Below are 24,541 nucleotides of genomic sequence, written 5' to 3'. Positions count from 1 at the left end.
GGTAGAACAGGTGGTTGTAGATGGGTGAGCTGCTTTGGTGGCAGAATATGAATCCGTCGATAACATATAGCTTTTTGGGGGAAGTCTTTCTGGATCATAAACGGGGGAGGGGTTGATGAGGTGTAAGTAAAACTTGTCATCTCTCTGGCATTAAAGCTCATTCTGCTGCAGCCCACGCCGCACAGCCACCCACTGCTTTGCCGAGAGCACAAACATGAGCACTTGTTTTTCAATTGCTGTTATGAATAAAAAAAGAAAAGTGAATTTTGTTCCCACATAGGAAGACCTCTTAGCTTGCCCTTTCTGTACGCCAACTCAACTCTGCGATAACACTCCGCTGCGGTGGCACTGCCGTTGACGCGTGTGCTTTATCTTGCGAGAGTTTGGTTTCTGAGCACGTACTGTGCCCACACTCAATGTGGTCGGACGCCTGCTTGTTTGCAAACAGCGTGTTGGTGGATATGAGTGTGCATCGGGTTTTGGGGGGGGGCATGTTGTATGCGGCGGTAATTTTGCTGCCCAGCTGCGAAACTGATCTGGCTGTATTGCCTTGCAGCCTGCGCCTGCTCTCCAATGCCGCCACCAATGCTCACAATGCCTTAGGTACGTCTTGCCTATTCCCCTGCAGGCTTAATACCATCCAAAGTCCTGCCTCGTGTTACAAACAGGTTACAGGGTCCCGCCTCGTATTTTCGTTTCGTCTGTCGTGCCCCTCTATTTAAAAATTTAACCACGTTTGTAAGCAGTATAAGAGAAGACTTCGAAAAGATGTTTAAACTCGCCCTAATTCTACGAATGAAGTCTCGAGGCACACAATGTGCAGCATGTTTTGAGCTCCTCATGTCACTGGAGCTACAAGCTCTTTGGGCCACACGAGTGCACATATAGCAACTATAACTAGTCGAGCAACTATGAAAGCTGCTCGACTAGCGCAGTAGATAAGGTATCTAGTTACAGATTGAGAGGTCGGTAGTCCGATTCTCGCCGAGGGACAATTTTTCATAAAGACAACCGGCAGTGCTATGCTGTCTTAGTTACAACATTTTGCGACGCTCTAGGCTTGGAAGCCAGCCCTGAAACACATTCTGCGTTGAAACATGGCAAACAGTGGATGCATCGAGGAAGTGTCGTCCACTATTCTTCGAGCGAGGTTCATCCATGGGCCGAAATGTTAGATTAGTACACCCAATTGGAACTTGACACAGATCTCTCGTGTTCTACCACAGATCCAACTCAGCACAACGCCAAGCCTGAAGCGCCTCATCGAGGGGAGCGCCACGGCCTCTTGCGGCCTTTGGACCTCAACGAAAATGTGCCTCTTAAGGTAGGTCCCTTTCCGCGCACCTTTTGCTTTAAAGCTGCGACGGACGTTTTCCTTGACATCTGGAACAAAAGATGTTCATTACCTTTTGTTTTTAGAAACAAAAACGTGTTATGGGGGAGGTTCCATTGGTTTGCAGCTATCGCGTCGAGTTTGTGGTCGCAGGGACGAAGCATATTTACCAGACGGCATTGGGTCCGGGAATTTTTAACCGGTGTTTGTTGATTGTCTCAAATGTAACTTTCAATGATGCAAAAAAGATACTTTGCAATACTGCTCCTCTCGGTATGTGTATGAAGTTTGGTTCGCATAATTGGTTGGTTGCTGTAGGTCCGACTGATTGAGCGATCTTGTGTGCAGATGTTTGCATTTTCGCGATTAAAAGGACTCGGTTCAAATGAGGCAACCTTCTATTCTGAAAATTAAAGAGAAACAAAAGAAAATAGTACATTAGGACTTGCGACAAACGCATAATCTCGTCAATGGTGGAGGCGGCAACGAGATTTGATGCCTAATAGGAGTGAAAATCGGTCTGCCTTTTCTATCTGTAATTCTTGTATGTCTATTAATTTTGAACACTGGTAGAAGTTTTACGGGAGTGCCAACAATAGCCGTAGTCCTAAATTGTTAACCGAGAACCTAAATGGCGTCTGTGTACAAGCAGAACGAAGTGGCAGTTTTCAATCTCTTCTTTTGTTCCCGCACAAAATGTTGTCGGTACAATTTCCTTGGTTAGACATTTTTGTGGCACGGTTCGCCGGCATATATAAGGAGATTTTCCTCTAGCTGCGTAGGAAAATGCCCGAAACGCCGGAAGCGCCGAAACTCCTCCGTTGCTCGACTCGGCTCGTCAGTCTAGTGCATCGACTAAGAATCCGACTTTGGCCGGCTTAGTTGCGTGCTTGCATCGTCCCGCCTCCAGCTCCGAAGTAACACTGCCAGTGGCCGCTCGGAGAACAACCCCAGTGGATCGTCAAGAGCCGCTGCAGAGAAGCCACCCAGGCGGAAGGCAGCCGCTGCTGCAAACCGACCATCCGACGCAAGTCTTTTCTCCAGCTCAGGTAAGGTCGACCCGTTCGATTCCTTCCGCTGCCTCTTACGAGTAATAAGAAGGAACATGTGCGAGGATGCATATTTTGCTAGTTGAACACGGTGTCTTCCAAATCTTTGTGCCGCTGTGCATTTCAGTTTTCTTAACACCTGCACTGTCATGCTGGGCGCACCACGAAACGATGTTGTATTTACGTGAAGCACAGATTGCGCCTTTTATATGAGAACCTCAGCGCTACTTAGTTTTGCCTTCTGTTTGTTTATTTTTTATTTTTTTGTTTTGTTCGAGGCTTAAGTGTATTGGAGCTTTCTATACTAGGAATCTGGTGGAAGGGTTCTCCTAAGTCCAGCTAAATTTAGCTTTATTCGAGAAGCTTCGCTTCTGCCGCGACATGCAGTCCGGCAAGCGGGTTTTTGCTGAAGCGGACGGCGTCGGCGGATAGTTTTTGGCGCTCGTGTTTCTATTGGCACTACAAATGCATAGTCTGCGAGGAGCAGACATATTCCGTTCCGCAGGGTTCGCTTTGAGCTACATTCCAGTTTTAGCAGGAAAGGTTAATTACGGTGGAATGCCCTACGCCAGAGAGGGAAGTACGCAGTTTCCTTACGGCCCAGTCGGTGTTGCTGGACTAAGAACTGGATCTTCTAAGTCTGCTGAAATTCCTAGGTTTTGAAGGGCGTTACAAAGGGACGTGGTGACGCGTGAAAAACGAGGAAGCATTAGTTGCGCTGTTGCGAGCGAAAGGAGGAATCTAGCCATTTCATTTGCAAAGTTTTTGGCGTCTACAAAGCTGCATATGCCACGTAGTACGAACGAGATACCTCCCTTCATCTCTGCTGTGTGGGTCATGTAGTGGTGGAGCTAATGAGCAAGCCGATAAACTTGCACCGTCATCTTTCTTTAAAAGTGGACCGGCAAAATATTTTTCAACCAAAATGAAAATACTTCTCGCCACCCTTCCCGTAGCAGTGGGAGAGGGGGAAAGGGGCGAGGAGGATTTTCACTATGGTTACTAAATCTTTTGCACGTCGGCCTTTAATTGCTAAAGTAATGCCTTGGCTGACGAGCCAATGTTTTTTTTCGGGTGCTAAAGGGATTATGAAACAATCTTTGGTTCTTCGGCTTACAAGTGTGCAGGAGAAACACATTGCATTCATAAAACATACAACAGGTATGAGTTTGTGTTTTTAAGAGCTCTCGTTTTTTTTTCCCTCTCAACTACCCGCGTCTTCCACTGAAGTTACTTCCCTTTTTAGAATGTACAAAAGGATTGTCCATTGACGACGTGTAAAACGCCCTTACATCTTTGGCGGCCAAACGACCGGACCCAGGAAGCAAAAGAACCGCTCTTCTGCCGGCAGGACAATTCGTTTGTCGGAACACGAAGCGTGCTTTCAAGGGAGATCATGCAACCGACTGGGGCACGAGTAAAAGTAAAAATAAATGGCAAACCAAACAGAAATGCCTGCATAGTAAGAAAGGTGACCGCCGTGCCGTCGTTATGCCACTTGCAGATTGGGGTCGTTAACCTTCGAAGTAGCGGAATGATGTGAGCAAAAAACAACTCTGCGGCCAGTAGCAACTTAAGACCTGTGCGTGTCTCGCATGAAGTATTGAGCTGCGGAAATTGTGGCAATTATAGGAACTTGTGTTAGTCACTTCGCACTCGCAACTCTACACTCTTGCTTCTAGACTCTGTGCTGTTGACCAAGAAGGCACCGCCTTCCAAGGCATGGGAGTGGTCGCCCACGGGGTTGTCATGCCGACAGCAGGATCCAGAGATCACGAAACACTTTTCGTCTGGACAACTTTACTAGTACAAAATATATTTGGAACAGCTCAAACCTAATGAATGATTGCGAAAATCGGATGATCAATCTATCATTTGAAAAAATTGCTGCTGGCACCACCCCTAGACTTTGCCTGGAAAAGTAAAACGAAATCCACATGCGGAACGTTATCATTGTTTTGGCTGTGCCAGACGTCCTCCACTAAATTAGCAGATTTCATTGATTTGGTGCCTGTGAAACGTTGTTGGCCAGTTTACTAAACATTCAGAAGGTATTGCATCGTAATACTTGATTTTTTTTTTCAATAAGAATGATTGAGCAAATTTAACCTTTAAAATTGTATGCAGAGTCTCGCAGCACTGTAAAAAGAAAGAATGCGGATGGCTGCATTCTTTCTTTTACAGCCCCGGTCTCAAACTTTTTGGAGGAAGGCCAGCTTTTGCAGCACGTGTATAATTCTCAAATTGGGAGTTCTGTTTGTCTTTTCTAACGGGGCAGGATGTACAAGTTCAATTTTCGTCCTCGTTGCATCCATTCCCATCGCAATCCTTTCGACGCCCACGTAGCCAACTAAGCCGCAGGCACTTCCATCGCCCAGTTGTCCGCTTCATTTGCAGAAGGTGTTGCTGTTTTGACGGCCGCACCCCCTCCCTCTCGCGTCGTCGTTGTTCCTGGCCCTGTCCCAACTCTGGAGCCTGGGTCCTCCTCTCCCTCCGCGGTCTCCAAAATAGCCCCCCCCCCCCCTCCCCCCCTTTCTCAGACCTAGTTTCCAAACCCCAATGCCAGCGGAGAGTCTGAGACCCAGTTTCAGGACCCGCGCACGCGCGTGGATTCTGGAAAGATGCAGACGCTGCGGAGCGCTACGAGACACCGCCCGCTCCGCGCGAGCGCCGCGTAGTTGCCCCCACCCTCCCTCGACAAGAGCTCCGACGTCCCTCGCAACTGCTCCAACTGTGCTCCGACTGTGCTCCAGTGCGCTTACGAGGATTTGGGACGGCTGTGTTTCTCCTTTTTGGCAGGTAGTGCGGAGTTTGCGGGCTTTGTGCGCGCGTTTCTGGACTGTCGTTCGTCAGCTCCCCCCCCTGCCCTGCGAGGGAGGGGTATTTCTGACCGGTGTTCTCCCCCAGAGCTGCCATATTTCTCAAGTTGAAGGTCAAAGGTTGGGTTGCGTGTGTTTTGGGCGTCTCGGGGGGGGGTGAGTGGTGTGACAGAGCTTCGATCGGCTCCCAAGCACGAGGCGATAAGGTACGACGACGTTTGTTGCGTCGGGATAAGAAACGAGTTTGTGGTGGCAGTTGCCTCGAGTGCTGCAACTTTATAATGCGTCTGTTTTTAGAAAGCGAGGCTCGTCATCGGCACTTTAGGGTACGAAATTCCTTATAACCATGCAATCGGGCTTAAAAGTTCCTTTTTACGTTTGACTCGCATAACTTTGTCTTTAAAAACAGATTAGTAGCGACGATTTCTTTGGAATGGAGGACAGAGCACCCGATTTCTGCGATCACTGACACATTAATTTTGTTTTGGGTTAGCACGATTAGAGTTGTTTATGCGAAGAGAGTTTTGTGCTTTCCCGACCTAGCTGTCAATCTAATAACCCTGTGTATAACTGCTTTCTGTGTGTGACTGCTTTGCTCTGCGAGCCTGTGCATTTCTGGTTGAGTGCGCAGTGTTTAGAAGCGAGTTGTTGCCTGCAACCCGCATTATGGACGATTTTTTGAAGGAAAAGTGGTGTCCATATTAATAAGATACGTTTATGTTTGAAGGAGCGTATGTGTGCGAGTATAATATTTTCCGGGATATAAGTCACATATTTTTTTCGAACTTCTCGTCCGTGCATTTCACACAACCATGTGTCTTCAATTTTTTTTTTATCTCTAAATGTATGAACGTTAACTTAGCAAGTTTGCCACGGGGGTTATATTTCTCTTTCGATTAGTTGGTGAGAATATTGGAACTGGCTCCTGCTTCCGCTTTTATTGCAGTCGTAATACATATTGCGGGTTTATCAATGCAGTTTCGCCGTGCCAATAGTACAAGAAGCGAGACTTATATAAGAGGTGCGATTCATATAAGTTTTCTGAAAATGGCTGTTTATAGGAGATGGGTGCAACTTATAGACCGGGAAATACCCGAGAAACTTTCCCTGCTTTACAAGAGGTGGCGCGGGATGGCGCATTCGAAGTTTTGTGCCACCTGTTGCGTTACATTAGCTGCATTCAGAAGCGGATGAAATGGATCACCCAGTACACTGAAACCCGTTTAGAACGAACCCAAGCACAGCGAATTCTTATCGATATCGAACTCACGGAAAACGTAAATAAAAATGCATGTAAAAAGTATGTTTTATAATGAACAACATATTGGCTATATCAAACTTTTTCTCCCTGGAAGGCTTCCAAAAACGAGCAATCATTCGTCTTCTAGCCTGTTCTTCCCCCTAAAAAACAAGTAGGAAAGAGAAAATTTCAAGAGCTCAAGTCGCGAAAAAAATTGAGCTAAGAGAAGTGATTTAGAAGGGGAGAAAGCTAAAAAATACACGCTGCACAGATGAAGAAAAAAAACTTTTTAGCACGTTGTTACAAGGTGGAAATGAAGGTATGAGAAAGAAAGAGAAGCTCTCGCCTCACAACGAACTCATCGTGGAAGTTTGTTGTGAATGTTTTTTGCTATATCGAACTACTTGCTCTATTGAACTGAAGGTAGCGTTTCCTGCTGTTCGTTATAAACGGGTTTGACTGTAGAGAATTCTTTGAGCACAAGCGGGGCTTGCACCTTTTAGCTCACTTCTGCTTTTTACAACAGAGCTGTTAGGGGCTAGCTTCCCCAGTTTCGTGTCCGGTACCAAACAAATGTCGACACAGAACTGCACAAAACTCTGGACAGCTACCGCCATCTATGAGCGACAGCGGCAACCAGACAACCAATCTGGTTGCCGCCGTCGCTCGTAGATGGCGGCAACGTTTCCAGCCTTTCCGTCAAGGTGTGCGACGGTCTGGTGGTCACCATCGTGTACGTCCCCCCCGCGACGCCCAAGAGAGACTTGAAGCATTCATGATGGACTTTTTTGGCTGGGTCATGCTCGGCGATGGCACGTCTGCCGTAGTGATGGGCGACTTTAACGTTGACATTGCATGCAAGGAGGGAAAATGATTCAATTCGTTTATGCTCGAGCGTTTCGGGCTTGCGTGTGTGAACAAACCTACGGTGCCCACGACCAGGCATCGGACATGTATAGACCTCATCTTCACGAAGAACATGCTTGCCGTCAGCGTACACCCTATGGCGATGTGCCACATCGATCACAAGGCCACGGTCACTGTGGTTACGAAATAAATAACAAGCCCGGATCATTATATATACGTCTTGATTCTTTAATTGTTCAAATGACCAATTACCCAATCACACCTTAATCCTTACATTTATAAATACTTCATTCCCACCATAGTAGAGCTTCGCTGGTCTTCCTTCTTCACCAGAGTGGAAAGGCTGACAGTTTTTATGTCACGCTTGTGCCAAGTCTTCGGTCGTCGCTAGTCATCGACTGTTTTCCTTCAGTTTCAGACAAACCCCGGCAGTTGGAACCTTTGAATTCTCTCTCCGTGTCTTCCCTGGTGCCGACCGAATCCCAGTCTGCCGTTGCCACCGAATCCAGTCACAATCTTCAGCCCTGTGAAGTGAGTGTTCGCATTGTCAACTTGCGTTGACAGGGTGTTGCGCGGCCTTTGAACACCTTGACTACCGTACAATGTGCGAGAGCCCTCTGAAAAGTTCAGGGAACAACCCTCCGAGAATTCTTCATTATCTGACATTATGCTTTCGCCTTAGTTTTAAAAAATATGTCGTATGTGCATACTTGGATCATCGTAGGAAATATTGGTCTTAGGAAACTGCTAAAAGGGCTTGTTCAAATCAACCGTTGAGTTGCACAGAGTGTCTTTTCCCCTACCCGTTAGTGCGCTGCGGGGAAGGCGTTCGGAGTGTCTTTCGTCCGCAGCGCAGGTGTGCTCCGAGAAAGCGAGATGGGGCAGCATTTTACGGCGATAGTTCTTACGGGCTCTTCTCAGCACTGCAAATGACGTCTGTTGTAGTTGTTGTAGTTGATGTAGAGCGTTCGTCACCGAAGTCGCAAAATACTGAAAAAAGATTGCCCGCGGGAATCTAGCCTGGGTCCGCTACGGGTAAAGCAGAGATGTTGCCACCGAGCTACGCCACAGCGTTAATAACCCGCCCTATACATTAGCTTTTTGTAGTACTTGATGCCCACCGCACGCGCTCTGGAAACAGAAAATGGCCGACAACCAAATGTCGTCGTAGCACCGTCGATGCCAAGTGCTCTTGCCGGGAGACGGGAAAGAAACAAAAGTGTTGGGAATGGGTCGGAACAAGATGGTCGGGTGTGTCTATCTTGTTCAAGCACCCCACGGTGCGCGGACATGACGCCGGTGCCCAACGACTTCGCCGTGACTGTACTGGGGATGTATGCGAGACTGCTCAATTTTTCATTTCTATTTTGGCAAAGAATGCTTCCTAACAACTGCAGCTGCAGAGTAGTTTTGTTTATAAAGTCTACTCTCATTAATTCAAACTCTCTTAATTCAAACTTGTGGATAATTCAACCTAACATGCAGGTTCCATCCTATGGGTCTCTATGGAAGGAAACTCCTGATAATTCAAACTTTCCTTTATTTAAACAAATTTTTGGACCCCGTCGAGTTTGAATTAACGAGATTCGACTGTATATTCGAGTAAAAATGTTAGGCTTCTGGAATGCATATTTTGTGCAGTCAGGCTTACAGGCTGATTGGTAACTGAAACAATGCAGGTTTGTGGCAAAATTGCTCACCTACAACTTTGTACTCATCTAAAAAGTGTAGAGAATGCTGCTCTTGTATGTAGAAACGGCACTTTGCCTCGATATGGGGCATGCTTTGAGAGTTGATTCTTTTTCTCTTAGCCAAGATTTGTTCGAGCTTTGGTTAACAATGTACCTGGTAGAAACTACCGCAGTAAAGGGAGTTCTTTCGAATGTAAAGTAATAAAGTATGTACAAACATCCATTGTTTACTTCACTATGTGGATACTTTTGCTAAAACGGTACAATATTTTCCGGGCTATAGTCTACGGACTATACACGTTTAGAAGTTGAAATTTTAGGCTGTGCAAACTCTATGCGTGTGGACTATGCAAGATTTTTGTTTTTCTAGATAATTCATTATGACGAGACGTGACGAATTTTGTAAATGAGAGTATATGTTAATAATGATATATGTGTAATACAAGCTTCTTTGTAAGCTAAGAAAGCAGACATTTCTCAATATGTGCCGTGTACGAGAACATTTTTGTGCGGACTATGCACCGGGTGCAAACTGTGTAAGCAAAAACCTTTTTTTTTTTTTGGTCTACATTTGTTTTTGTGGTCTATACACCGGGTGCAGACAATTGCCCGGAAAATATGGTACGTACACTACGGAGGTTCATAGTGTATTTGGAAAGGCAATAATTACGGTATGTCGACGCGTGTCATTAAAATTGCTAAAAATATTGTCACTTGTGTCTTGATGACGGACATTGAAATATTCGCTTGCACTTAGAAGTCCGAAACTTCGGTCTCATGCTTTTAAACTGATTGGTGTCTTCCACCTTGCAATAAAATAAAATCAAATCATCCGATGGGCTAGTTGGGTAAACATAATTAAAAAAATAGCGCAAGGACGACGGAAGGAAGAACGAGAGACAGGAAAGCGCTCTTTCCTGTCTCTCGTTCTTCCTTCCGTCGTCCTTGCGCTATTTTTTAATTATGTCTTCCACCTTGCCTGCCTTTTTGTTTTTATAGCTGCCATGAACTTCGAAAGCTTTTTTTATGCAATTGAGTTGTGAAATGACATTCCTCTTAAATGTGGGGCTATTAATTTCAGTAGTTCAAGGCACACTCGTGTAGAGAAGGCTAGATTTCTCTTCGTGTTCCTAGCTGTGTCTTGCTGGACCAGGAAATATAAGAGAGTTTTGATTGTGTGATCATCGGTGTAGCTTGCACCATTTAGCTTACTGCCCGTTTCAAGCTAGTTTTGGATGCCCTTTTGATTTGCATAGAGTATCAAAAGCTATAATCTAAGATATTTCTGTTTTTTTTTTAGGCGGGAGAGCTCAAAATCTTGCGACCTACCGAGAGTTCAAGTTTCGCCGAAGCCGCGTCACATCATCGGGTCTTGGATGCCGAAGCCAACGTCGACGTCCACCCCCAGCACCAGCCAAGAGTGTTTAGCGTCACCTACCATACCACCTCCACATCCTTTCTCGAACCGTCCAATAGGCTAGCGTTGTCGCCCGAGGGATCGTTGGGCGCTGAACACCCGAAGCCAATTGCGTCGCCCCGCGACGAGGCCTCCGAAGACGCCCGAGACGACGAAAGGGCGGAGGAGCCGAGGTCGTGCCGCCGCGCCTCGCTCTCCGACGCGGTGCACGGCATCCTCAAGGCGAACTCGCGCGACGAGGACGCGTCGGTGGGCGGCGACCGCCGGCCACGCCACTCCATCCTCAAAAACAAGTCGAGCAGCTCGGAGGAGCGGGACCACTCCCCGGAGCTCCACTCAATCCTCAAGAGCAAGCCGGAGGACATAGCCAAGCCACCGCCGGTCGGTGGGCCCAAGCCAATCCTCAAGCGCCACGACGACGCAGGCGGCGCGCCGAGCGAGCCGAAGCCAATCCTCAAGCGCAAGTCGGTGGATGAGGACGGCGAGGAGCGGCCCAAGCCGATCTTGAAGCCGCAGCCGCAGGGCCGGCGTTGGAGCCACGAGCAAGCGCACGAGGGCGCCGTCGTGGTGCGGAGGCGTTCCCACTCCATAGAGCTTGAGTCGCGGCCGGTGCTCGCCGTCGTTCGAGTGCCCGCGTGCGACGCGGGCAACGACATTGGCGAGGGCGGAGGTCCGTCGTCGCCGGTCGCTTTCTTGCGCAGGGGTAGGTCGGCGTCGGAGCCCAGGGTCATCACCGGCTGGAGTCCGGACTACGCGGCGAGGTGGGCTCCTGTGAGCGTGACTCTTGGCGGCGAGGACTTCGTCGCGGCCGGTGCGTCGGAAGAGTGCGGCGCCGGAGATTCGGCCGTCGAGCCCAAACTTCAGTAAGTCGCCGAGTTTGCTCGTTGTGTCCGAAACATGTCTTCGGCTTGTGTGTTCGGTGTCTCGTGGCTGCATTCCAAATGTTACCCAAATTGATCAGAGTTACTCTGGCGGGTCGTGTCACGTGACCACACAGATTGAAAGACACCGGACGCGGGTAGGTTTTAGAACTCTGAGGTACGAAACCCCTGCCCTTGAGTAAGATGGAGTGAATTTTGGGACACTGTCGTACCGTCTCTGTGTTGTAGTGACCCCGAAATGGCGAGAAAATGTGTCGTGAAGCTGCGAGTAATATCACGTGTCGCGGTTTTGACGGCCGATAGCGGAGCATGAGCACGCATGGACACCGTGGCGTGTTGAGTCTTGAGCAGAGGCTGCAGGAGTTTCCGTCGGTTGGCTAGCTTTGAATGTGGCTATGCAGAACATGGTTTATCCACATCCACTCTGTGCTACTGCAGACGTTGCAGTGAACTGCAGTGCATCACCAGATAGAAATTAAGGAAACACTGCTAGTTCCCCCCCAGGGCTGCCAACTCGAGGGAAATTTTCCAGATTAAGGTAATATTCGGGTGCATGTGGGAATAAGGGGAATCTTGCTAGTTTGAGGGAAATTTAGTGCACCGTATATATATCTGGAATTTTATAGATCAATTATAATTTTTTTCCGGGATAACATCGAATTTTATCGGTTTTGGCTACCTTTCGGTTATTTCTTCCAGCCGTTAGGTGGTTTGTGGTGAGACCATCTGGCAATACAAAGGAATACTAGGCTAGGTGGCACAAATACCGTCCGTTAGTATTCATCTATCCACCCAACTTTTTTGGACAAAATCAATTTTCATCGCCCCCTGGAGGAAGGTACCAGGCCAAGTCGAAAATTCCGAGAGTGCCGCTGTGCCTACTCGAAAGAAAAAAACGCTTGAGTATAAGAAGAAATACTGCAATGTCTGGAGATATAGACTTACCATGACTACAGTAAAACCTCGTTATAACAAAGTTGAAGGAGTGGTCGTAATTATTTCGTTATAACCATTAGTTTGTTATAGCCAATGTCCATTTCTTCCCACTATTAGCAAGCAAGGGGAATTATGATTGCTTTGTTATATCCATTAGTTTGTTATATCCCGTTTTGTTATAACGAGGTTTTACTGTAATAATATTTTGTATGGAGTGCCATCGTGTTTTGTGTGTTTGAGTTTGAGAACTCTCGCTTCTGTTACACCTTTTGTTTTGGACTATTATAAAAAGCACAAGTGAAGTGATTAAAGCTGTATCATGTTCCGATGACGTGCGTAACACCTAAGGCGAGATAGAGTTTCATTCGTCAGTTTGAATATCCCGGTAGCACTTCCCTCGTTAGATTTGCTTTGGCCACGATTTTTGGTGCGATGAACTTGTTTACTGCGGAATGTATGCGCAGCGTAAAGGCTATGCGTAGAGCAAGTCGTCTGCTTCTTGCTCAGGGGCTGTGGTGAAGTGAGAACGAAGCCGAGCTCCGATTAGCTTTGGTTGGAAGGAAAGTAGGCAAACCTCAATGCTAGATGCCTTGAGGTGTACCCACTATTTTTTTTATATCAGCCAATAAGAGCTCGGTGTTCTGACATCATCACAACCCTTATGCAAGAAGCAGGCAAACTTGCACTTGGCATATATTTCTTGTAGTAAAAATGAAAGTGATGCAGAAAACAATGAATATTTATTATTACATAATTATTTGGGCAAGCAAGGGAAATTTCGGCAAAAATAGAGAAATTTCGGGCGTTTGCTAGGGAAATTTTGACTTTTCGTGTTGGCAGCCCCCCCCCCCTCTTCCTCCAATTTTTTAAGTTTCTTGCCAGGTGATTTAGTGTGATGTCAGGAGACTACCCAATCAATATTTTGCTACACAGTCGCATATATTTTTAATAAAGTAAAAAAAGAAAAAACGCAACTGCTCGAAACTGAAACACTTGCACGGAGGCTCGGAGGAGAGAGTTGCCGGACGTCCCGTGGATATCGCTCCCTAGCCAGTTTTTTCCCGTTCCTCCGCTTCTCGGGCGTGTTAAGCAGACGACGACAACAAGGACGTTGCTTGCACCGTTCGTTGCTCGATTGTTTCGCTTTTGTATCCCTCGCCCTCTGTGCTTAAAGATCCTCTGTGCTTAAAGATCGATTGGCCAGTACCACAGTTCCGAAGTGGCGGTTTCACGTCCGTCACGACGTCGGTCCCTCGTGCATTGCCACGGAGTCGTCCAGCCCACGGTGTGTTGCCATATTGAGAACAACACGTACATCTGCTTTCTGCTATCGGTGCAGCCATTTTTTTCAATCAATGTATTTGCGGCTTCTTGGAAGCCACAGAAGAACGGGGTTCCCTTTCTTTTCTATTTTTAAAAACGAATGTGCGCCTTAGATGACTTACGACTTTGAATATATTCGGTATACATCAGTTTGAACGAACACGTAGAAGAGAGTGAGCGTGCATGAAGTCCGGAAGGCATAAGAATTTTGAGCAGCAAATTGTGTTCTGGGGAGTTGGGCTCTTGTCAGTCATGTCGAAATTAAAAGCTCGGCGAGGTGTGTCCCTTTGAAGGAACTGTGCAACAGTTTGAGTGCTCTGCTTATTGTGGGATTTGGTGTCTCGACCCTTCTGAAGTAAAAAACAAAAAACTGCTTTTGCTTGCACATCATAGTTTTTTTTGTTTTTTTTTTAAATTAGAAAGATTGAGGTTTTTGGCACCTTTCAACTCCTTCACCATCTTCAGAGTCATGTATGCTGCGACTTGAAAGGGGGACGTGCAGGGTTTTGGTGAACTCTCTCTAGTGCCATCAGTGAGCAGCAAGAACTCACCCGATCGCGACCACGTGCTTGCGTTCGCTTCTCGTGGTAGCAGGTAGAGTTGACAGTTTTGTTGACCTCACATAGATGGCGCCAGTGAAACTCCGTTTAATAATTTTGGCGTTGATAGCAGGTTCTCATGGCTGCCGCTTGCAGTATTTGAGCAACATCGGAAGTTTGTATTATCGCGAGAGCCGACATGCGCTCACAATGACTCGTTGCATCGCACAATCAGTGCTCCATTGACATAACTTCGTTATGTCTAGATAGAGCATTCCAGGATTGATATAAAAGGTGCTGGATGGCTTGCTATCTTCTTAATCTCCCTAATCCAATACAATAATCCCTGCACCGAAAAGCAGAAGCACCAGTGACAAAAGAGATGTACTTCAACCTTTCCAGGGGAGCTGTGGGCTCTTCTGTGGACAGTGCGGCCCAGCTCAAGAAATACCACAGGAGGAATGCCTCCTGCTACAAGACTCAGCCAGTGACTGCCAGCGAGATCAAGGCGTCTGACAGGTAATGCATGTTGACACATTGACTGATATATGCACAAGACGCACAGTCACCTACGAAACCTTCGACGTGCTCGATTATTCGGATGTCTTGGCGAAATTGTTACGCGCCACGAGGGTTAATGCGTAACAGCGACTAAAATTTTGGACACCATATAACTCGTTGCTTGATCTTGCAGCCTCGTGGCAAATCAGTCTTTGCGGGCTGAACATCGTCTCAAAGTATGCACCAATTGCATCTTTGCTGCGTGCGCCAACTGATGTAATGCATTAATAGGGAAGAAAGCTGCAATCATTGGACAAGTGGGAAGTGGTAGTGCCAACTTAAGCTGCGAGCAAATTTAATGTTTTGATTGATATGATTCTTTCAGACTGCCAGATTATTCGGATATCTGCACGATCCCCGTCAAGTCCGAAAAATCGGACGGCTACTCGGATACTTTACGTTTTAGCCTGTAAGAGTCCAAAACTAACAACGCTTCGGTGTTTCTCATAGTCGGGACAGTTGGATTGGGAAAAGGATTCTTTGTGCATGCGGTTGAGACTCTGGTTGTTGTGTTGCAGCCTCGAGTCGGTGCGGTCATTCCGTACCCTAGTCTCAAAGGAGGCTTCCCTGAGCGTCTTCAGCAAGGAGGAGTCAGATTCGAAGCCAGAGCCGGAGGCAGAACCAAAGCCGGACCCACTGCCGATTGTCAAGCGACTGGAGTTTCCGCAGACGAACAGTCCAGACAGGCGTCCGACCCGCGAGGACCGTCTCAGGCGGAGGACACTGCCAATCACGGCTGAAGAAATTATGGATGCCACGCAAGTGTTTTTCTTTATTTATTTCATTCGTTTATGTATACGCAGGTGTCTTACAGTGCATTCCCTGCAGGGTATTCACTGCGAGTACCTTTCAGTACTGTTTGCCTACGAGGGTGCCCGTGCAAGTAACGCGCGAAGGAAATATATCGTTACGGCAGAAAACTTGTTAAGAGCATGGATTCAGTGTTTGCTGACGTGTCTAGACAATGGATTGATGGCAATAGTGTTTTTACCTTTTTCATTGTTCGCACGTTTGAACGTGCGCACTGCCCTCAGAATTGTCATCCTGCCACACGGGCAAGAGGTACTTGGAGGACTAGGGAATGTGAACAGCCAGGACTCTGGTCTAAGTTCACCAATTTTTTGAGCGCCTTTGATATTTGGGGTGACGGCGCTTGCGTGCGGGCATTAATAATGTGTTCATGGCCCAACATTGTGAAGATATCCGTTCGAAATTCGCTACCCTGTGGACTGTGGGTAAATAATCCATTCTCGATCTACGAAATCGCGGGGTTAACGTGCATTGGCAAATTGATAATGAGAGCCGTCTGCACTGGACCGTTGTTCAGATAATTCGGGTGATAAGTCGCGATAATCTTAATTTTCCAGAAACACCGGAGCAAGTCCCAATAATACGTTACCGTATGTACTCGCATGATGAACGCAATTGTTTCCCGAAAAATTGACATATTTGCGGGGTGTGTTCATTAAGCAGGGTAAAATTTTTGCATTTAGACACTTCGTGCAAATTTCATTAGGTGCCAATATGACACGGCAAGGTACTGTGGCACGTCTCCACTGATGGAGGTGCACCCACGGCCGGTCGGGGGCGCGCCACAGTAACCATGCTTTATAAATTGCGAACCTTTTTGGGACGCTTTTGGCGTGCCTTTTGCCGAAGGAAAAGCGCCCTACAAAGCTCACTCGGCACGGAGAGCAACGCGACCGTTCTTAGGCCTAATCACTTTCACGATTTCACTGTCTGGAAGCGGACCACAGAGGACGGTGCGCTTGTCGACATCGATGCACCTGATAGGCGAAGAATGTCCGGTGCTGGGCAATTCCTCGACCCAAGCTTCAAATGTGCGTGCCGCTCGGTTTCCCGTTTGATCACTTTTGCAACTATGCACTTGCAGCCATTACAAGAGTGGCTTGGCTTGGCTCGACTTTGCCTAACCGCTTGGCGGCAAAAGAAAATTGGCTTGGTGGGCCTGGTGGCTAGCTAAGTTGGACACAATTCGAGACTTTCGGAGCTGAAAATTGGAGGTCTATTCATTACGTGATGGAAAAAAAAGTAAAAATATTAGTACCGTTGAGGGGTGCGTTCATTATGCGAATAAATACGGTATATGCTTAAAAAATAAAGGTTGTTCTCTGCTCTTTCTTTTCCTTAGAAAGCGGAACGGGAGCAAGCCTGCGGCTGCGGCGGGGGACGAAGGCGGGGACGACCCCAGCGAGCTGAGCGTGGCCGCGAAGGTGTCCCTGTTCAAGAGGACCGTGGACCCGTCCCTGAACGTGCCCGGCAAACGTCCCCCGAAGCCGACCTCGGCCGAGCGCCGGTCCCTGCCCCGCTTCCGGACGCAGCCAGTGACGACGGGGGAGCTGCGGAAGGCGGCCGGGGGCGCGGAGGACGAGGAGGAAGACTCCAAGGAGGACGCCCTGTCCAAGATGAGCCTGGCCGACAAGCTCAAGATGTTCAACCAGACGGTGAGTGCGAGAGCGCGTCCGTGCCTCGGCGTCCTTCCGTTCGGAACGACGCCATTCTACGTAGTACCCGGCGCCGATGGCGCACGCCCGCGGGGGAAGATGCGAAGAATGAGCCGCTAACAAACCATGGAAGAGTCCGTGCCGAGAGCTTGCGCTGGGATACACTCTGTCTTGCGCCTCTGATTGGAAAAGAACGATAAGCGTAGCGTGTGAAACGGTCAATGGTACGTCGAAAGATACCGGGGGGGTCGAAATCGATCCCCGGTCCTCTGCTGGGGCGTGCCAGATGCCCTGCGTCGGTTTGGCACGTAAAACTCCCATATTTGACTTGGAGCCAGTCTTGGGCAGTAATATGTTACAAGTGAGGCGTTACTGTAACTTCGTTACTTTTTTTGGTAACTTTTAATTGCAACGTTCCACCTTTTTAAGATGTAACTTGTCACTGTAGTTCTATTACATTTTCCGAAGTGACGACGAGAATAATGACGTTACTTTGGTCGTTACTTTTCAGTTTTCTTCGGCATTAAGCTCTCATTGAAAACTTATAATGTGGCCATTCCTCACACTTTTCCAATTATCATTTTCCCACATTGCAAGTGTCACATAAGCCTTGTGCCAATTTGTGCAAATTTTACTCGCACTTCCCGTAATAAATGTGGAGTGGGGGGCATTTGTTTAGTAGTTTTTTCTCGCTTTGTAGCCTTACGAAAATGCTACTTAAAAGTAATGTCGTTCTAATTGTAGCGAATTACTTTTTTGTTGCGGTAATGAAATGGTAACTTCGCTACTTTTATCTAAAAGAAACTGTGGTGAATCACTTTTTGAAAGTATTTTACCTGAGACTGTTTAGAACAGCTCCTGGTTTGGCATTGATAGCTGACCAATCTTGTAAAGATACTAGGGAATGTTTGCCACATACCGTAAAATCCCGTAAGGACGCCCACCCAAAATGAAGAGATAAATGGTGAAAAACAGGTTGTGGGCTATCTTTGGGGATGCCGCAGCAAACCTTTATTAAAAATTAATGATAAGCACCTGGGCACTCGCTACAAACCACGTAACGCAAACTGATACCGCAGATCGTGGACACGGCAAATTTGCATTTCACGATGCCGTAAACATGCGGGAATTCGCTACAAACTCCTTTGTCACAGGAAAGGATACAGCAAGTAGCCGACGCAGCAGATTCGCGTTTCACGGTGCGAAGGACTGGCAGAAACCCGCCGAGAACTCTTATCTCACGGGAAGATATACCGCAGATCGTGGGCGCAGCAGATTGAAGTTTCACGGGGCAATAACCACGCGGGAACTTGCTACAATCTTGCCTGTCACGGAAACCGATATCGCGTGCGTAGATCGCCGACAAAAATGCGGGAATGCGCTACAAACTTGCAGGAAACAAATACCACAGATCGCGGACACAGCAGAATCGCATTTCATGATGCAACATACGCACGGGGAACAACTCGCGTGCGTTACAGCTAAGAATAAATATCGCGCACGTAGAGCGCGGACAAAAAAAAAAGAAAAAACCCGGGAATCTGACACAAACTTTGGAACGGATACCGGAAATTGCAAATGTAGCAGATTCGCATTTCACGATGCAATATGCACGTGGGAACAACTCGCGTGTTATGGGAGCCGATTACACAAGCGCAGATCCTGGAATGGCTAGGGCATCGAGAGGATGTCCTAGCCGTTCTAGCCACCGAAGCGGCCGAAGCATGCTAGCGATCGGGCCACCGCAACTAACCCCAAAGCTGCTTTTGTACGAATTTCGAGTGACGGGTTAATCTTCTATAATCTTGTAGAGGGTCAACAGCGACGTCTGAGAAACACAAAGGAGAGTCCCACTGAGAAGGAAGTTCCTCCTTCCCCTCTTCTCTCGTGATGACTGGGGAGCTGGTGGGATGACGTCAGGTTCAAAGCATGTATAGTTCTAGGCGAGACAGGCATCGTCCCTACCTGTCAAGGTTCCGAGACGGGCATTACAAATGAGGCTTAAGTGACATCCACCAGGTGTCTCTAATGGTTTAATTCGTTATAAACAAGGAATTGGTGTGTCTGATGTGATAGTGCTTCCTTGAACATGTATGAACCACGAAATAAGCGGCGAAATTTCGTTGCAGTATCCCTTTAAGAAAATTGTAAAGATTTTTCAAAATTTTAAAAGAAGAATGTCAGTTTTTTTGCTCATACATGGATCAATTAAGTAAGGCAAAAACCACCAGTTTCCATTTTAGTGAATGGTTTATTTATAAACTGATGTGTGCACACAGCTAGGGGAAATTCATACCAATATAGTGCCTCTTCCTTCATGGGGAGTGAATCTGGACAAAGTGGGTGGGCCATGTTTTGCAGCTTGAGCTTAAGCAATAAGTTGCTTAATTATAGAGGCTCATGTGAAAAGAAAAAGCTCAGTTCACCTACAGTGTCTACTTCCTAAACAGCTGTTAGAAATTCTTTCACTATACAAAGCAAATGTCGAAAAAAAAAAAAAAAAGATGGGAGCGGTCTAGTTTGTTCTATTTTATTTGTGAGCAAAGCTCCAAGCACAAGCATGTTGCCCCGAATCATACTGAATGATGAACAAACTGCAAGAGTGTGCATGCTTGGCAAGGATGCTGAAGAACCACAGCTCGTCCTGGAATTCTGGGTTTCCAGTGCTTACCTCCGAAGCATTTTGCAAAAGTTGCTCTTCCCCATGGAGGGCATTGGGGAGAGAAACGTAATCGTGATGGATGCCCAGGATGGCAAAATGAATTCGGAAGTGTGCATGTGTTGTGCTCTTTTGAGCTCAATTCCCAAATGTTTTAGAGGCTCGAGTTCTCTCTTCCTCATTGCAGGTAAGCCTGGATGTGCTGCGTCAGCGGCCTCCGGTGCGCTCCAGCAGCATGCGACGTGCGGTGCCGGGCAAGCAGGAGGCAGAGTCCACCAGCTCACAGGCGACCCTGGGGCTGCCCCTGACCAGGGCGAGGTCGCACTCGTCGCCACCGGAAGACTGTTGCCCCGCTCCCCCGGCTACGGCGGCTGCTGCCCCCAAGAGTGAGTGCTTTTGATTCGTCACATTGTGTGAAGTGGGTGTGGCAAATGTTGGATTTTCCAGTTTGGGGCTCTTGTTTCTGCAAGAAAACTGCCGGTGTTACTTGTTTATTACTTAACTACTTTTGAAGTAAAACCTCTTTGTGGTAAAGAGTGACAGAGTGAAGGTATGGATATAATGAGGCAAATTTGAAACATGCCTGTAATATCCGAAACTACACACTTTTCAGGTACTGGAGTGAAGATGTAATACAATTTTGATTTTATCTTCGAAATATACTATAATTAAGACCCACATTAGCTCAAAAGGCTCGTGTGTGAGATATACCAATTGGTAAAACTTGATTAAAAACAAAAATCTAATCAAAAGCAGCTGCACACAAATTTGTACAGCAAATAGTCTCAACATCAGTACTGCAAATTTTGTGTTTGTCATCGAAGACATGAGTTGCTGTGTAGTGCACAATTTTCGTGACACAATTTAAAGGGGCACTGACACCCCAAAGGTCGTATTTATTTTTATTGTCTAAAACGATGCAAGTTGTAGTCATAGACACGCAAAAAAAACCGCATCGCGAAAAAAAATTTTCCCGCGCGCGCGCGCGCCTTTTTATTTTTGGCGTTTGATTTTCCCGCCTCTCGCCTCCTCGCTTCTTTTGATCGGTGACGTCAAGAATCAGGAAATTTAGAAGCTTTGTAGGCGACATCTCTATAACATTTAATTACGGCAATCCTAAAACATGTTTTTTAACGCAATTGCGAACGCAGTACGGCCCTTCTTTTTGAAATACCAAAAATCGGGAGTTCGTTGTGGTGCCGTCTCCTGGATTTGTATCCTCCAACGGAAAACAGGCGACACCGCTCAAAACCGGTCCGCCGGCGTTCGCTTGCGCTCGCTCCTTTCCTCCTCGCTTTGGGTCGCCATGGCAACATGGGCAACAGCAGGGAGTGGTGAAAGGAAGTGGACTCTCAGGTCTCCTCAATTTTTGACGTCAAGGCACCGGCGCCGATCGCGCGGGAACTTCGAATTCGGCATTTGGAAATTGTTTTTTTACTTCACGAATACTGAATTCCAAAATCTCAAATTTTGAGGGTAATGTCCCGGCATCGTTTTCAATCGTTTCTGATAATAAAAAAAAATATGATTTTGATGTGTCAGTGCCCCTTTAACCTTTTCAAGTTTGATTCAAGAAAAGAGACGCTTTTACCACAGTGGTTTAATTCCAATTCATCTTTAGTTCCGACTTCTACGGCACGTCCACAAATAGACATTCCAATTCGAAACAAACTGCAGGTGTATAGGTACACTACTGCACGTAGTGATTCCAAATTTCCTTTCCGAGCTCCAAGACAAAACGAGCAAAGTAGACGGGCATTGTTGTCTGTCTTCACAGGCATCCTCAAGCCTCAGGCAGGACAGCAGCCAGTCGTCAAGGGCATCCTCAAGCAAGATGGCCCGGAGACCAAGGAGGACATCCGCGGAATACTCAAGCCGGAGCAGAATCCAGAGCCAACTCAAGCAGCGGCGGTGAAACCCATTCTCAAGCCGGAGCACAAGCCTACCAAAGAGGAAGACGAAGAGGACGAAACTTCGAGCAGCGAGGGCTCGTCGTCCGAGGAGGCGAAGGCGGCGGAGGAGGACTCGTCGACCAGCTCGAGCGGAGAGGAGGAGAGCGAGGAGGAAGGGGAGGAGGACGACACGAAGCGGATTCTGCTCGGCGGCCAGCGCCACCTGGTGATCTCCGAGGGTTCTTCCCCCGTGGCCAGCCGCAAGCTCATCTCCAACCCGGCCATCCAGAGGAGGATAAATGCGTCGCTGCGCAGGAAGGAGGAGGAGGAACGGTGAGTCGGACATCTTTTGTTGCCTTCTCGTTGACGCGGCCGAAATTTGTTTGTTACCAACTTGTTTGCTGGGACCTTGGTGTAAGCCTTTCGGTTTCCGGCTGGCGACGTTGCAACTACATAGCACCGCCGTCCCTGCGGAGGTGGACTCTGCAGACCCCCGTTGTTGTCTAACTCGTCTTGCAACACCATGGTTCTGGCCCTCCGGGTACGGTGCTAGTTGTGCACGTAGGCCGTCAATGTTTACGTCACCGGAGCAAGATATACTGGGCAAGGATCTTGGTTTAGCTTCGTCGAGGAAGACCGCCGTTCTTTGCCATCTTATGGCGGCGAGTTGGGCGGTATCACCGTACGTGTCGTTAAAATAAGTATGGGTCGTTCGGTCGGGTTCGTAAAGTTGCCGCGATAAATGTGTGCTTTTAGACTGCAGCTATGTTTTAAACAAGATTGCAGGAATACATTACATGCGTCGAGGGACAGTGCCACTCATCTCGCTGGCCAGCACCTATGTGGCAAAGGATAGTGTGCCGTTTGTTGTTGAAACTGATTCCCACAGTCTTGGAGTTCTAAGCAAAGAATTACCTCGTGGCAATGAATGTTGGAAACATCGGCTTGACACTGTCTTCCGGCGTTGTTCTACTACTTCCTGTGCAAGTGCTACGAACTAGACTTGTGTTGGTTGCCGGCAGACATTAAACTCTTTTTCAGTCTGGCCAACGCAAACCGAGCTGTTATGTTAAATCCCAGCGGGACAGTAAAGAGAAAGTGCAAGGGTCAGCTGTTAGTCAGTGCAGCTGGTGGCCAAAAGGAGCAACTTTGAGTAGTGCCTGCCACCAAATTATTGGACACCAACGCTGCCTCACAATCCGGCAGGGCGCACGGCCACTCGAGTTTGACTCCAGTGAATACGACCATTGTATGCCCTAGTTGCAGGAATTCCGTGCTAAATAGTGCTGCCTGACCAACCAGACTTCAGTGCACAGTCCCTATAGCACCCCCTGAGTGCACTTTTTGCCCCTGACCAGAGTGTTGAACCAAAATTTTGATTGGTTTGGTTTGGGTTCAGGTTCCCGGCTTTCAATTCAGTTCCGAGGAGGAAAAATACAGTTCAAACCGGTTTGAACTGCAAAACTGAGAATATATTTTCTCCATGGTTTTGGCTATAGGCACTATTTCAACTGTGAAACGAGCAACTTTATAGCTTTTTATCCCTTGTACAATCCACTTTTATTTTCAGATACCATAATTAACAAATTGCGTTATTTAATTTCAAGGAAACGGTAAAAGGAAAGCTACATTAACATACAAAACGTCGCTTTTGTACGACTCGACATCTATTTGTTTACCTCAGTCGCATATATTTTACCCGAATCGAGAGGTTATCAGTCAAGTAAGTCTAGTACAACTTTGCTTCGCAGTTTTAAAGTGGAATTCTATAGTTGTGCTTCTGAACTTGGGAATTAATTACAGTACATAAAAACATAGAATGGGCACCATTTCACCCTATATTTTTTAAATCTAGTTTACGAAATACTTTTCACAATATATGAGGACGACGCAACTGAGCTAAAAGCAATATTTTCAAAATGTCACGAAAGTTTTAGGACAAGCCCTTGCAGCCTACCTTTTATAGAAACGCAAATTGGCAATCGCAACATTTGTTATCCTGATCAACATTGCTTACACTGAGCACCGTGGTGTGGGTGAATAATCGTGCAGAAAAGAGCGATCAAATTTGTTCGCTCTAATTTATTTGAATCTTCTTACTCGGATGAATTTGTCCTAAAATAGCGCACACCCAAGTGAACATTTTTGGCATAGCTTGGAGTTTGAGTTTTGTTCTTGACAAAATGCCGGTCATTTCAATTCGCAAATAAGCATCAAGGGCGTTCAATTGGACATTAATGCTTTCGCGTTCACAACTTATAAGAAGTGCTTAGGTGTGCTTGGAATTTTTTTTGTTAAATAGAACAAAGTAGTATTGCATATTTTAGTTGACATTGCGGCTACTTAAAATTGGTCACTGTCTGGTGGTCTGCATGCGCAATTGTCACAGTTCCGCCACGCGCCCCTGTGTACTTCGTTTTTGTCCCGCCCACAGACACATAAAATTGTTGTTCTTCACATAAAAGAGGCAGTAACAAACTCCTATATGGTTGAGAACTTAAATATGTGTCTGGAATACATAGTTCTCTAGAACTCTGTGTTCCCAACACATATTTAACTTCCCAACCAGCTTTGAAATCAGCTGAAAAAGCAGCTTTGAAATGAGAAATTTGTTTAGGCTCTCCCAAATCACTTATATAGACGCGCCTATTGAGGATAAAAACACCGAAAATTATTTGCAGAGCATATTTGATATAATTTGGGGATGAATTTACTCATGATGTATATCTTTAAGGTGATTGGCCCTTTATTGCCAAATCTTCAGTCAGTAATTGAATATATTTTTATTATCATTGATAAGTTTGACTGTACGAAGTTCACTAACCGCTTAGACAGACACGGGAGGACGATACGATACACTGGGTCGCGG

At 46.9% G+C, this 24,541-nt stretch overlaps 1 protein-coding gene across 1 annotated transcript in view; it reads left to right on the top strand.

The window, feature by feature from the left end:
• The window catches only part of LOC8027972 (supervillin), a 113,797-nt gene that overhangs the window by 5,129 nt on the left and 84,127 nt on the right, over window positions 1-24,541 (top strand). Inside the window, exons 5-14 of the mRNA XM_040216547.2 lie at window positions 557-603; window positions 1,227-1,324; window positions 2,244-2,382; window positions 7,721-7,839; window positions 10,300-11,279; window positions 14,498-14,614; window positions 15,175-15,418; window positions 16,813-17,121; window positions 19,968-20,166; window positions 21,558-22,005. Of these exons, the coding sequence (XP_040072481.2) occupies window positions 557-603; window positions 1,227-1,324; window positions 2,244-2,382; window positions 7,721-7,839; window positions 10,300-11,279; window positions 14,498-14,614; window positions 15,175-15,418; window positions 16,813-17,121; window positions 19,968-20,166; window positions 21,558-22,005 (2,700 nt within the window). The remainder of the gene's footprint in view (window positions 1-556; window positions 604-1,226; window positions 1,325-2,243; window positions 2,383-7,720; window positions 7,840-10,299; window positions 11,280-14,497; window positions 14,615-15,174; window positions 15,419-16,812; window positions 17,122-19,967; window positions 20,167-21,557; window positions 22,006-24,541) is intronic.

The sequence above is a fragment of the Ixodes scapularis genome, unplaced genomic scaffold (genome assembly GCF_016920785.2).
Source record: "Ixodes scapularis isolate PalLabHiFi unplaced genomic scaffold, ASM1692078v2 PGA_scaffold11__112_contigs__length_91849675, whole genome shotgun sequence".
Classification (NCBI taxonomy): Eukaryota; Metazoa; Arthropoda; class Arachnida; order Ixodida; family Ixodidae; genus Ixodes; species Ixodes scapularis.
Note: the sequence above shows the minus strand (reverse complement) of the source record. Positions and strands in the feature narration are given on the sequence as shown.